Here is a 14,872-nt window from a genome sequence, read left to right as displayed (position 1 = left end):
CAAATGTTATTAAATGGATCAAATCACTATACTCTCATCCAAATGCCATGGTGACTACTAATGGACTGAACTCTGACAGATTCCCTCTGGAACGGGGCACAAGACAAGGGTGCTCGCTGTCCCCCCTGCTCTACTTGTTGGGGGCGGAGCCTCTGGCAGAGCTGATAAGGAGCAATCCAAGTATTATGGGTGTTTCTGCAGGCGGCCTGCAGCACAAGATTTCGCTTTACGCGGATGATGTCTTGCTCTACATATCCAACCCTGAGAAATCCCTCCCTCTCATTTTAGACACAATTGCTCAGTATGGCAAGTTTTCAGGTTATAAGATCAATTTGAACAAATCCACTGTCTGCCCTCTCAATATTACACTCACCAGCTCTATGAAGACACTATGTCCTTTCCAATGGAAAACACAGGGGTTTCAATACCTCGGGATCTTCATACCAGATCTGAATAGCCTTTTTAAGGAAAATTATCTTCCACTCCTGGATCGAATCAAGAACGATCTCCAAACCTGGATCTCCCTCCCAATTAGCTTAGTATGAAGAATTAATGTCATCCGTATGAACGTCCTCCCTAGACTGAACTACTTATTTCAGATGCTCCCATGCTATCTCCCAGTTTCCTTCTTCAAAACAACTAACCAAAGCATCACCAAATTTATATGGGGCAATAAAAAACCTAGGATCAAGTTTTCCACTCTATCGAAACCTGAATCTAAGGGTGGTCTTGCCCTTCCCTCCCTTCAATTGTACTACTGGTCTGCCCAAATCCGCAACATGCTAACATGGATCACAAACAGACAAGAGTCAACGTGGATTCAGATAGAAGCCCAATCCTGTGGTTCATTGCCCTTAAGCTCAATTATATTCATTAATAACTTTAGTGAAGTGGGCAACATAGCCAAAACCTTTGTGATTTACAGCACCCTACTAGCGTGGAGGGACTGGAAGAAATACCTGGGCATTTCCTCCCAAATATGTTCTCACTCGCCTATAGTAGGCAACCCAGACTTGCCAAAAGCCCTGAGGGATGCCAACTTTAATCTTTGGCATACTCTAGGAATCAGGACCTTTTCAGACCTCTTTCATCAGAAAACCACTACACTGAAATCCTTTCAAGAGCTCTGCAGTGAATTCGATGTGCCAAGATCCAATTTTTTTAAATATCTTCAAATTAAACATGTCATTTCCTCATTTACCTCCAAGAGGAGGTTTTGAACTCAGTTGAATGAAGTTGAAACCCTTCTTGTCACAGCACAATCCATTAAAGGCAAAATATCTTACATCAATAGACTCCTTTCTGAGAAAGGAGGCTCCTCCTTTACTCCTCCATTACATACATTTTTGTGTGAAATCATAAAAATCTGCCATTTCAATGAAAATACAGTACTGCGTTCAAAAAACCCATCTCGTAGAATTTGATTGGAGAGTAGAAAGGTTCATGTTCCCTTATGGCTGCGATCCCCGTACAGGGACCAACATCAGGGGAAATTTCAGAGTGACAACTAAAAATACAACTTCGTAACATTAAACATTCTTGAAAATGCAAGTGTCTTACACCCTTCAAAAGATTAGAATCTTGGTAATCAAACTACGTTTTCCAATTTAAAATAGCTATTACAGAGAACAAATCCCATGCTTTTGTTTGAGGTTAACATTTTGTGTAAAGATTTATAGGGTGAAAATGCAAGCTTGTATAAATTAGTAACACACACTGTCCGCATTAGGGAAATTTGCGCAATATACAATTTACTATGGCAAAGAAATTCAACATGTCAATTTAAGATGATTGTATTTGTTGCCTACTCACAAAGTATTACCAAAGACTTATTACTTTGTTTGTTTGTCACCCGAAAATTCAGTCTCAGCCAATGATTGTTAATATCCTCAATTCCTTACCTGACCCTTACAGACGCAGATGCCTGACCTGAAGACATTCAAACAGCACTTTGAGAGCAAGCATCCCAAGTCCCCAATGCCACCAGAGCTGGTTGATGTTGAGACTTAAAACGATGACACACACAATGGACCTACAGCTGGGGTAAGAAACAAAATTGTAGACCAAAGTAACAAAGCCTAACATCAGTAACACACTACGCCGCCAGGGACTCAAATCCTGCAGAGCCAGATGTGTCCCCCTGCTTAAGCCAGTACATGTCCAGGCCCGTCTGAAGTTTGCTAGAGAGCATTTGGATGATCCAGAAGAAGATTGGGAGAATGGCATATGGTCAGATGAAACCGAAATAGAACTTTTTGGTAAAAACTCAACTCGTCGTGTTTGGAGGACAAAGAATGCTGAGTTGCATCCAAAGAACACCATACCTACTGTGAAGCATGGGGGTGGAAACATCATGCTTTGGGGCTGTTTTTCTGCAAAGGGACCAGGGCGACTGATCCGTGTAAAGGAAAGAATGAATGGGGCCATGTATCGTGACATTTTGAGTGAAAACATCCTTCCATCAGAAAGGGCATTGAAGATGAAACGTGGCTGGGTCTTTCAGCATGACAATGATCCCAAACACACCGCCCAGGCAATGAAGGAGTGGCTTCGTAAGAAGCATTTCAAGGTCCTGGAGTGGCCTAGCCAGTCTCCAGATCTCAACCCCATAAAAAATCTTTGGAGGGAGTTGAAAGTCCGTGTTGCCCAGCAACAGCCCCAAAACATCACTGCTCTAGAGGATATCTGCATGGAGGAATGGGCCAAAATACCAGCTACAGTGTGTGCAAACCTTGTGAAGACTTACAGAAAACGTTTGACCTCTGTCATTGCAAACAAAGGGTATACAACAAAGTATTGAGATAAACTTCTGTTATTAACCAAATACTTATTTTCCACCATAATTTGCAAATACATTCATTAAAAATCCTACAATGTGATTTTCCGGATTTTTTTTCTCATTTTGTCTGTCAGAGTTGAAGTGTACCTATGATGAAATTTACAGGCCTCTCTCATCTTTTTAAGTGGGAGAACTTGCACAATTGGTGGCTGACTAAATACTTTTTTGCCCCACTGTATATGGTATTACTTATCTTGAAATTGGTATATGCAAGGATGAAAAACAAAGGAGTGAATTGAACTTTAACTCCATTGAGAAAACAAAGAACAAATTGAACCTCTTGTTGATGAGAGATATTTCGTTATACGGTCGGGAAATTATTATCCAAAGCTGAAGGGTTATCCAGGTCGGTTTATGTCTCGTTATCACTTGACTTACCCCCTAAAATTGTAAAGGACTTCAATAAGATTATAGTTTTATTTGATGTGATATCCACAAAAATTATGTGGATATATTGAAGCAACATCTCAAGACATCAGTCAGGAAGTTATGGCTTGGTCGCAAGTGGGTATTCCAAATGGACAATAACCCCAAGTATACTTCCAAAGTTGTGGCAAAATGACTTAACCTGTTGATGCTCTGGGGGCGCTATTTCATTTTTGGATGAAAAACGTTCCCGTTTTAAACAAGATATTTTGTCACAAAAAGATGCTCGACTATGCATATAATTGATAGCTTTCGAAAGAAAACACTCTGACGTGTCCAGAACTACCAAGATATTTTCTGTGCGTGCCCTAGAACGTGAGCTTCAGGCAAAACCAAGATGAGACGGCATCCAGGAAAAGAGCAGGATTTTTGAAGCTCTGTTTTCCATTGTCTCCTTATATGGCTGTGAACGCGAGAGGAGTGAGTCAACCCTTTCTGTCGTTTCCCCAAGGTGTCTGCAGCATTGTGACGTATTTGTAGGCAGATCATTGGAAGATTGACCATAAGAGACCACATTTACCAGGTGTCCGCCCGGTGTCCTGCGCCGAAATTGGTGCGCAAAAGTCAGCTGCCAGTATTTTTCCATGGGATTCAGAGAGGAAAGCAAGCTTCCACGAACGATATATCAATGAAGAGATATGTGAAAAAACACCTTGAGGATTGATTCCAAACAACGTTCGGAAAAAGTTTTACGTTGTAGGTGACTGAATTTTCGGTTCGTTTCGGTAGCCAGATGCAATGTAGAAAACGGAACGATTTCTCCTACACACAGACGCTTTCAGGAAAAACTGCGCATTTGGTATGTAACTGAGAGTCTCCTCATTGAAAACATCAGAAGCTCTTCAAAGGTAAATGATTTTATTTATTTGGTTATCTGGTTTTTGTGAAAATGGTGCGTGCTAAATGCTACTCAAAATACTATGCTAGCTTTGCATACTCTTACACAAATTAGTCAATTTCTATGGTTCAAAAGCATATTTTGAAAATCTGAGATGACAGTGTTGTTAAGAAAAGGCTAAGCTTGAGAGCAGACGCATTATTTTCATTTTATTTGCGATTTTCAGAAATCGTTAACGTTGCGTTATGCTAATGAGCCTGAGGCTTTAGTCACGATCCCAGATCCGGGATGGGGAGTTCCAAGAGGTTTTAAGGACAACAAAGTCAAGGTATTGGAGTGGCCATCACAAAGCCCTGATCTCAATCCTATAGAACATTTGTGGGCAGAACTGAAAAGGCGTGTGCGAGCAAGGAGGCCTACAAACCTGACTCAGTTACACCAGCTCTGTCAGGAGGAATGGGCCAAAATTCAGTCAACGTATTGTGGGAAGCTTGTGGAAGTCCACCGGAAATATTTGACCCAAGTTAAACAATTTAAAGGCAATGCTACCAAATACTAATTGAGTGTATGTAAACTTCTGACCCAATGGGAATGTGATGAAAGAAATAAAAGCTGAAATAAATCATTCTCTCTACTATTATTGTGACATTTCACATTCTTAAAATAAAGTGATGATTCTAACTGACCTAAAACAGGGATTTTTTTTACTAGGATTAAATGTCAGGAATTGTGAAAAACTGAGTTTAAATGTATTTGAGTTTAAATGTATTTGGTTAAGGTGTATGTAAACATCAGACTTCAACTGTATCTTCAAAAGCCAAGTCAACAAACAGGTCACTGACCATCTCGAATCCCACCGTACCTTCTCCGCTGTGCAATCTGGTTTCCGAGCCGGTCACGGGTGCACCTCAGCCACACTCAAGGTACTAAATGATATCATAACCGCCATCGATAAAAGACAGTACTGTGCAGTCGTCTTCATCGACCTTGCCAAGGCTTTCGACTCTGTCAATCACCATATTCTTATCGGCAGACTCAGTAGCCTCGGTTTTTCGGATGACTGCCTTGCCTGGTTCACCAATTACTTTGCAGACAGAGTTCAGTGTGTCAAATCGGAGGGCATGCTGTCCGGTCCTCTGGCAGTCTCTATGGGGGTGCCACAGGGTTCAATTCTCGGGCCGACTCTTTTCTCTGTATATATCAATGATGTTGCTCTTGCTGCGGGCGATTCCCTGATCCACCTCTACGCAGACGACACCATTCTATATACTTCCGGCCCGTCCTTGGACACTGTGCTATCTAACCTCCAAACGAGCTTCAATGCCATACAACACTCCTCTCGTGGCCTCCAACTGGTCTTAAACGCTAGTAAAACCAAATGCATGCTTTTCAACCGATCGCTGCCTGCACCCGCATGCCCGACGAGCATCACCACCCTGGATGGTTCCGACCTTGAATATGTGGACACCTATAAGTACCTAGGTGTCTGGCTAGACTGTAGACTCTCCTTCCAGACTCATATCAAACATCTCCAATCGAAAATCAAATCAAGAGTCGGCTTTCTATTCCGCAACAAAGCCTCCTTCACTCACGCCGCCAAACTTACCCTAGTAAAACTGACTATCCTACCGATCCTCGACTTTGGCGATGTCATCTACAAAATTGCCTCCAACACTCTACTCAGCAAACTGGATGCAGTTTATCACAGTGCCATCCGTTTTGTCACTAAAGCACCTTAACCACCCACCACTGCGACTTGTATGCTCTAGTCGGCTGGCCCTCGCTACATATTCGTCGCCAGACCCACTGGCTCCAGGTCATTTACAAGTCCATGCTAGGTAAAGCTCCGCCTTATCTCAGTTCACTGGTCACGATGGCAACACCCATCCGTAGCACGCGCTCCAGCAGGTGTATCTCACTGATCATCCCTAAAGCCAACACCTCATTTGGCCGCCTTTCGTTCCAGTACTCTGCTGCCTGTGACTGGAACAAATTGCAAAAATCCCTGAAGTTGGAGACTTTTATCTCCCTCACCAACTTCAAACGTGCTATCTGAGCAGCTAACCGATCGCTGCAGCTGTACATAGTCTATTGGTAAATAGCCCACCCATTTTCACCTACCTCATCCCCACACTGTTTTTATTTATTTACTTTTCTGCTCTTTTGCACACCAGTATCTCTACCTGTACATGACCATCTGATCATTTATCACTCCAGTGCTAATCTGCAAAATTGTAATTATTCGCCTACCTCCTCATGCCTTTTGCACACAATGTATATAGACTCGCCTTTTTTTGTACTGTGTTATTGACTTGTTAATTGTTTACTCCATGTTTACTCCGGCTGCCTTCGACACTGTGAACCATCAGATCCTCCTCTCCACCCTCTCCGAGTTGGGCATCTCCGGCGCGGCCCACGCTTGGATTGCGTCCTACCTGACAGGTCGCTCCTACCAGGTGGCGTGGCGAGAATCTGTCTCCCCCCCAATGGTGGAACAAACTCCCTCACGACGCCAGGACAGCGGAGTCAATCACCACCTTCCGGAGACACCTGAAACCCCACCTCTTCAAGGAATACCTAGGATAGGATAAGTAATCATTCTCACCCCCCCCCCCCCCCCCCTGCCCCTTAATGATTTAGATGCACTATTGTAAAGTGGCTGTTCCACTGGATGTCAGAACATTGTACAATTTGTAAGTCGCTCTGGATAAGAGCGTCTGCTAAATGACTTAAATGTAAAAATGTAAATGTGTAACTCTGTGTTGTCTGTTCACACTGCTAAGCTTTATCTTGGCCAGGTCGCAGTTGCAAATGAGAACTTGTTCTCAACTAGCCTACCTGGTTAAATAAAGGTTAAATAAAAATTCAAAAAAATATAAAAACAATCAGTTGAAGTGTACCTATGATAAAAATTACAGACCTCTACATGCTTTGTAAGTAGGAAAACCTGCAAAATCGGCAGTGTATCAAATACTAGTTCTCCCCACTGTATCTTGGTTATCTGTAAAATCTATTGGTAGCCAAATCCGGAGAAATTACGGACCATGTAAAAAACTGTTGGTCACTAAATCCGGCTAGAAGGACCAAGTAAAAAATAGTTGGCTGGAATGCCCTCGCCCGTCTGAGCGGTCAGCTGTGAATGCCTTCATCCACTATATACTTAACTGATTGGTTTGGTTCTGTCCCGTTTTCAATGGAAATATGGGCGGGGTCTGTTAATATTTTTTTGTGTGGGGGACTTCCGGTTAAGCACTTCCGGCCAGTAGTTCGCAGCTAGCTAACTCGATAACTTCCCAAACATGGATTCATGAAAAATAGGCATTTAATGTTCGGTAAGGGGATTCCACAATAACTGGCAGAAACGGAAGCTGTTCATGGAGCAGGATGGTTTTGTCCACCAAACCTTTTTGAGATTGGAGTGCAGTTGTGCACCTTTTGATTTGCACCCACCTCCTATGGATGAGGAGTCTCTTCGGCTTTGGCTCAAAGCATTGAACTTGAAGAAACCACCAAACCGACCCTTTGAGTGGTCCTATCACGTCGTGGACAAGAGGCCGACTGAAGAGCATCCTTTCCCTGAGAAGTGACTAGCCTAGATGATCCAGTTAGGCTGGACTCATGACATTTTTAACAATGCTTTTTCTGATAAATAAACTAGTTCATTGCATCCGCCGTGGAGCCCAGTTTCATAATATTACCATATCCCAGCTTCTTGCCATATTTTTTAAATAGGCAAAAAAAAACAGGCCTTATTTTAGAGCATTTTTCACCCTGCCAGCTCCTATTAGTTCTATTGAGCACCGTGGCACCAACTCGCTTTACGAAAGTTCTATTCCCAGCCCATTGTTCTACGTCACAATGCCTGCTTCACTATTGTTGGCAATGAGACATGCCCACGTTGTAACGTAAACAACAACAAAAAATTGCTTGTGGAACTCTGAGGTCGTACCATTGTTTCCTACAGTTGAAGTCTAAAGTTTACATACACCTTAGCCAAATACATTTAAACTCACAATTCCTTTTCACAATTCCTGAAATTTAATCTTAGTAAAATTCCCTGTTTTAGGTCATGTAGGATCACCACTTTATTTTAAGAATGTGAAATGTCAGAATAATAGTAGAGAGAATTATTTATTTCAGCTTTATTTCTTTCATCACATTCCCAGTGGGTCAGAAGTTTACATACACTCAATTAGTATTTGGTAGCATTGCCTTTAAATTGTTTAACTTGGGTCAAACATTTCGGGTAGCCTTCCACAAGCTTCACACAATAAGTTGGGTGAATTTTGGCCCATTCCTCCTGACAGCAAGCAATGCAGGTGTAGAAGCACGGTGGCTAGGAAAAACTCCCTAGAAAGGCCAGAACCTAGAGAGGAACCAGGCTATGAGGAGTGGCTAGTCCTCTTCTGGCTGTGCCGGGTGGAGATTATAACAAAACATGGCCACGATGTTCAAATGTTCATAGATGACCAGCAGGGTCAAATAATAATAATCACAGTGGTTGTCGAGGGTGCAACAGGTCAGCATCTCAGGAGTAAATGTCAGTTGGCTTTTCATAGCCGATCATTCAGAGTATCTCTACCGCTCCTGCTGTCTCTAGAGAGTTGAAAACAGCAGGTCTGGGAGAGGGAGCACGTCCAGTGAACAGGTCAGTGTTCCATAGCCACAGGCAGAACAGTTGAAACTGGAGCAGCAGCACAGCCAGGTGGACTGTGGACAGCAAGGAGCGCTCAGTTGCCCGAGATAGAGAAAGAAAGAAAGAGAGAAAGAAAGAAAGAGAAATTGGAGAGAGCATACTTAAATTCACACAGGACACCGGATAAGACAGGAGAAATACTCCAGATATAACAGACAAACCATAGCCCCCCGACACATAAACTACTGCAGCATAAATACTGGAGGCTGACTCAGTAGAGGTCGGGAGACACTGTGGCCCCATCCAACGATACCCCCGGACAGGGCCAAACAGGCAGGATATAACCCTACCCACTTTGCCAAAGCACAGCCCCCACACCACTAGAGGGATATCTTCAACCACCAACTTACCATCCTGAGACAAGGCCGAGTATAGCCCACAAAGATCTCCGCCACGGCACAACCTAAGGGGGGGCACCAACCCAGACAGGAAGATCACGTCAGTGACTCAACCCACTCAAGTGACACACCCCTCCGAGGGACGGCATGGAAGAGCACCAGTAAGCAATTTGATATAAAACATCACCACTAAATGTTTTCAAATGCTCACAGATTTCTACAAAATATGCAAAAATGTATATAAAACATGGCTACTACATATGAAATGAGCTCACAAATTGTAAAACGTCCACGTACTGTAATATACATCCACTATACTTTTAGTTTTTATGATGATATTCCCTGGAGGTCGGGGCCCACAGGGCAGGTGCCCTGCGTGCCCATTCGGTAATCTGGCCCTGATCATCAAGTTAAACCACAGGTATTGTTGTTACACATCCTCACACTGTCTTGGAGGATAAAACTGAGACTGGAGCCAGCTTCCATTTTACCTAATTTTATTGTCCAAAGAATGTTCTCATAGTCCAGAAGTATTGGATGAAAATCCACAATGTTGGTGCCATACAGGAGCACTGACCAATCTGCCTCCAAAAGAGGACTGCTGGTTTTGAGGATGGTGTGGAGGTCAGTGGTTGATGATCTGAGCACCCCTGAGATGGTGAGTATGGTTTCAGTAGACCACTATTGAGCTGGTAGATCAGATAGGAGCTTCGGGGAAAGGTAATTTAGTGCTTTGAATGTGGTTCATATTGCCTTATAGTGGATTCAGGACTTGGACAAGGAGTCAATGCAGTTTAAATATGCATTTACATCGGGGTTTGGAGGAGGGTGTCAAATATCTTAGAATGAGCAAAAATATTGGAGTTTGGGGACTGGAGGGGATAATAGTCAAGTTGGGAAATGTGCAAATATTTAGATACAAATTTATCGTAAAATTGGGGATTATTCAGATATTCCTGTTGAAAAAGAGAAAAGAGAGAAAGATAAAATCTTACAGTATATTAAATGTATCCCATTGGGCCAAAACTGGTTGTATAGACGTTATTTGCACCTCATTTCAACAACAACAAAAATCTATTTGATGAATGGGGCGGCAGGGTAGCCTAGTGGTTAGAGCGTTGGACTAGTAACCGGAAGGTTGCAAGTTCAAACCCACAAGCTGACAAGGTACAAATCTGTCATTCTGCCTCTGAACAGGCAGTTAACCCACTGTTCCTAGGCCATCATTGAAAATAAGAATTTGTTATTAACTGACTTGCCTAGTTAAATAAATAAAATCAACATGGAAAATACACTTGGCTTTTTTTTCACCCAACTTTTAACAAACATTTTTGGTTGATTTCACATTTTGGTTGAGTTCCCAAATTTAAATCAAAACTAGACATTGATCTGATGTCTGTGCCCAGTGGGATTGGATTTCTGTAATCATATCAGCTCATTTGTCACACTTCTTCTAATCATCCAGAGAGAATGTACCTTTCTTTGAGGTTAACCTTTGAGATGACCTCCCTCAAGGATTCTCTCTCTTTCCTCGGAGCGAATTTGTCCCACATTTTAGGAAAGTCACCATTGGTGGCCATGTTGCTCAAGATATTGCGACCATGATGCCTGTGGACAAAGACATTAATATCATCTTAAACATGCAACATATCAAATAATTTCTGCTGTCTGTGATTAAAAACAGTACTCAATTGATGGCAACCTGAGAAAAAATAAGACATACATTAGGTAGAATTTGCAAGAGGGTCGGTTTGAGCAATGTACCGCATTACCTGATCTTCAAATCATCTCAACAATCTACCAACTGGGTATTAACCGTTCGTTATTATGAAAATCTTAGCGAATCTGCACAGCGCTTGGCTCAGGCCGACCATTGTGATCAAGTAGGGTTGTCTTCATTAGGCACCAAACAGAAGGAAGGAAACTGAATCAGGTACTGACTATTTGGACTCATTTACATTTATAATTTTTACCCCAATTTCGTGGTATCCAATAGGTAGTTACAATCTTGTCCCATCGCTGCAACTCCCGTAAAGACTCTGGAGAGGCGACGGTCGAGAGCCGTGCGGCTCCGAAACACAACCCAGCCAGGCCGCACTGCTTCTTGACACAATGCCCGCTTAACCTGGAAGCCAGCAGCACCAATGCGTCGGAGGAAACACCATACACTTGGTGACCGTGTCAGCGTGCATTGCACCCCGCCCACCACAGGAGGTCGCTAGTTGGCGATGGGAGAAGAACATCCCTGCCGGCCAAACATCCCGGCTAAGCTTTTGGCTTTTTAACTTTCAAACCCACATGGGTGCCTGGACTTGGATTGTCCTATGCCACGTAGCACTTATTTGTGTTTATAGTTTTTCCTTTTTGTTTTCAATGACTATTTCCCTCCAAGAGAACCTGTGGTTGTTTCGGAATACCTAAAATCTGCAATTCAATCCATGACACCCTTTAGCATAGATGCTGTAGACAGACGACAATGTGGCTTTTAAAGTCAATTTCAATTTGTATTCGTGGTAAACGCTGCAGATGTTGACTCAAGACTAAATTACCTTTAAAAGCTGCATTGTCGGCGATCTAGTGCTATAGCGAGCCATGGTTGAATCCCGGCCTTAACTGTTATGTTGAAGCAAGCTACTTTACAGGAGGAACTTCCCACCTGACTTCCTGTGCCGGGTCCACAGACAGTTTACTGACGGCAATCAAGAAACGGTCAGTGAGGTCTTTCTTCCCCGACAGGAGACGAGCCGTCCCCATGACCTCAGCCAGTCTCTCCAGGTGTTGAGCAGTGCAGCTCCTCACCGCAGCGTTACGGTGGCTGAGGAAGGAAAAACAGAGCACATCAGTTACATGTCATAGAGATACATGAGTTAGGAGATTCATGATAATGGATTGTATTGATGAAGTCTCATCGATGGATCAAAATGTTCGGTAAGACTTTATATTAAGGTCCCTTAATATACCATTTATAAACTGTTTGTAAAGAGTTTACTTACCATTTATTAATCATTATTCCTACATTTGTAAATGTCAATAAGAAATCTATAAATAGTTATTTACACATTTATAAACGCTATTTTAAATTATTTGTTCATGACTTATCAGATAATTAATAAGGTGTTTGATCATAGTATGTTCACAATTTGTAAATGATTAATAATGTACTACTAATGTACTATAAACCAGTTATAAAGTAGTTATTGTCAAGGCATTTGTTAATGGTTGATTAATGGTTTGACTCACCATTTATAAACGTATTTATAAATGTATTTTGTAAATGTCACAAATGGTGTATTTATTAATGAGTGCATTTATGAATGTGAGTACATGTACTTACGAATACCTCAGTGCCTCACTAATAGCCCCTAATCTAAAGTGTTCACTATATATACACTTTATAAAGGTTTATAAATGACTTGTTACTCCCCAAAGGCTAGCACACATCAGTAGACAATACCTCTCCACCAATGGCTAAAAATAACCTAAATAACACAATGGTAAAATAAGAAGTACACAACACAAGGAAGTATAAGACATAACAAAAAAATGTGATTCCATTAAAATGTGAAGTCTAGTGTTGGGGTGAGTTGCTGCCGGAAGTGTTGTGGAATAACCGAGCATGCTGATGAAAAAGGCAGTTAATTAAAAACTAGCAGTATTTCAATCTTCTCAATTTTGAGGCTTGGATAATGGGATAATTTGTGGAAGTCCGGATCTACCCCTTAGTGAGTGTAATTGGACCCCTCTCCCTCTTTACCTCAGCCCACCGACCAGCAGGGCATTCATGACACGTGTAGGGGTGCAGCTCTGCACCATGTGACCCAGGGCAAAGTTGGCGCCCTGCCGGATGAAGGTGTTGGCCTCGCTGGCTTTGTGCAGCAGCACGCGTGCCGTCCCCTCCACCTCACTGTCCATGGCCCTCTGGAGGTGAACGTACATGTCACCCAGTGTGGCCATGGCAGCACAGGACACTGCAGAGCGCAGGTTCTTCACCTGTATCATAATAACACGCACAGGACCAGCTATTAATGTTGAGCAGAACAACCCACAAACATCAGAAACATGACACAATAATTTGACTTGTTTTCCAAATGTAGCAGATTTGTGCAAATGAATGAATAGGGCAGTGAATGAATACAGCTACCTCATTTATAATGGCAAGGCAGATATCATGGAGTTTAGGCATCAGTATGTCCATGTGGTTCTGAGCCATCACACGGAGAGAGGTCAAGCCCTCGATCTTCTTCTCCCTGCAATTCAGTGAAAGAAACGTAAGCATTTTACACAACATTTTCCAAAAACATTATAATGATGTTCATCAATTAGGACTCTGGTCTCTTAAATTCAGAAGTTTCTACACTCTGTAGCTCAAATCTACATTTCCAAGGACACTACACTGTGCTTCCTTTAGCCTAGCTCCATTGGTCTTGTCTACAGTGAATGCTCACCAGTCATCAGAGGCAGAGTGGAGCAGCTTGAAGGTCTTAGTCAGGGCCTGCTCTGGGTTGGACAGGGGATGCAATCTGGCCTGGTTCTTTATTTGACCCTTTGGCTCACTGGCTGCCTTCTTGTCTATGGGTTGACAGCAGACATCTATCTCTCTATGAACTGTATGTATTTATTTATGTATTTACTCATTTACATATCTGTTTGTAGCTTTTAACACTAGAACATCTAAGTTCATTATGATATCATTTTAAATTAAGCACATATATTTTTGGTGCTCACCCTGCTCAGAAGCAGGGTCCAATTAGCCTTGAGTAAAGGTTATCTCACTGTGAAACAGGCAAATCAAGTGTGGCCCTGGGCTAAAGCCATTTGTGTCCCTTCCCTTCCTACTGTTTTTCTATCAATCTACCTAGCTTCATCTCCCTGTCTTATTTACATTAGTGTGAGAACATGAGAGGGACTGACCTGAGCCGGTGGCAGCCTTTGGCAGGCTAAGGAACCTTATAGGCCGAGGCTGTTTGCTCCTGAGCTTGGTAGGAGGGTGAGCAGGCCTGGGTGGGCTGTCACGCAACTTGACCGGGGTCCCAACATCCAAGTAGTCACGGAGCTCAGCAGGGGTGTTCATATCCACTGAGCTCAGGCTTCCCAGAGAGCTGGTGGCTATTTCCCCCATGGACATGTCCGAGCCCAAACTTCTCCTGCCCATGGCCTTCACCTCATGTACCCCCTTTGGCATAGACCAGAAAATAATGCTCCCATCATAGAAATACATATAGAACTAGTATATACATAAACTAATACACAGAGAGATCCTGTATTCTAGGATCTATTCTATCATGCTGTCAAAAAGAGAGTATCCTTTCTAACCTGTACACTGACTCTGTAAATATACCCCCTGTATTTATCCTCGTTATTGTTATGTCATTGTGTTACTTTAATTATTATTATTTTTTACTTTAGTTTATTTGGTAAATATTTTCTTTAACTCTTCTTGAACTGCACTGTTGGTTTCACGGTAAGGTCTACACTTGTTGTGTTCGGCACATGTGACAAATAAAGTTTAATTTGATTTTAAGACATGGAACCACTATCTGATTTGGCAATTTATCAGTCCAAGTATAATTCTGAACTGCAAATTTTCACATTTACAATAAATTCGAAGTCCATCCTACCTTCCAGGCCTCCTCCTTCAGGTGAGCCTCGATGTCCCTCACCTCCTCCATCAGGTCAATGGGTCCGTTGTTGTCAGCACAGCCCTGATCCGACTGGACTTTCAGGGCTTTGACTCC

The 14,872-nt window shown here is 42.5% G+C and overlaps 1 protein-coding gene across 1 annotated transcript; it reads right to left on the bottom strand.

Moving 5' to 3' along the window:
• Positions 1 to 7,853: 7,853 nt before the first annotated feature.
• Positions 7,854 to 14,867, bottom strand: LOC135532258 (TOG array regulator of axonemal microtubules protein 1-like). Its single transcript, XM_064959853.1, has 7 exons — positions 14,756 to 14,867; positions 14,049 to 14,310; positions 13,583 to 13,706; positions 13,279 to 13,384; positions 12,892 to 13,127; positions 11,794 to 11,952; positions 7,854 to 10,745 (listed from the first exon to the last, which is right to left on the bottom strand). The coding sequence occupies exons 1-7, from the start codon at positions 14,804 to 14,806 to the stop codon at positions 10,595 to 10,597; spliced, it is 1,089 nt and encodes a 362-aa protein (XP_064815925.1). The 5' UTR covers positions 14,807 to 14,867; the 3' UTR covers positions 7,854 to 10,594.
• Positions 14,868 to 14,872: the final 5 nt, after the last annotated feature.

The sequence above is a fragment of the Oncorhynchus masou genome, unplaced genomic scaffold (genome assembly GCF_036934945.1).
Source record: "Oncorhynchus masou masou isolate Uvic2021 unplaced genomic scaffold, UVic_Omas_1.1 unplaced_scaffold_1788, whole genome shotgun sequence".
In the NCBI taxonomy this organism is placed as follows: Eukaryota; Metazoa; Chordata; class Actinopteri; order Salmoniformes; family Salmonidae; genus Oncorhynchus; species Oncorhynchus masou.
Note: the sequence above shows the minus strand (reverse complement) of the source record. Positions and strands in the feature narration are given on the sequence as shown.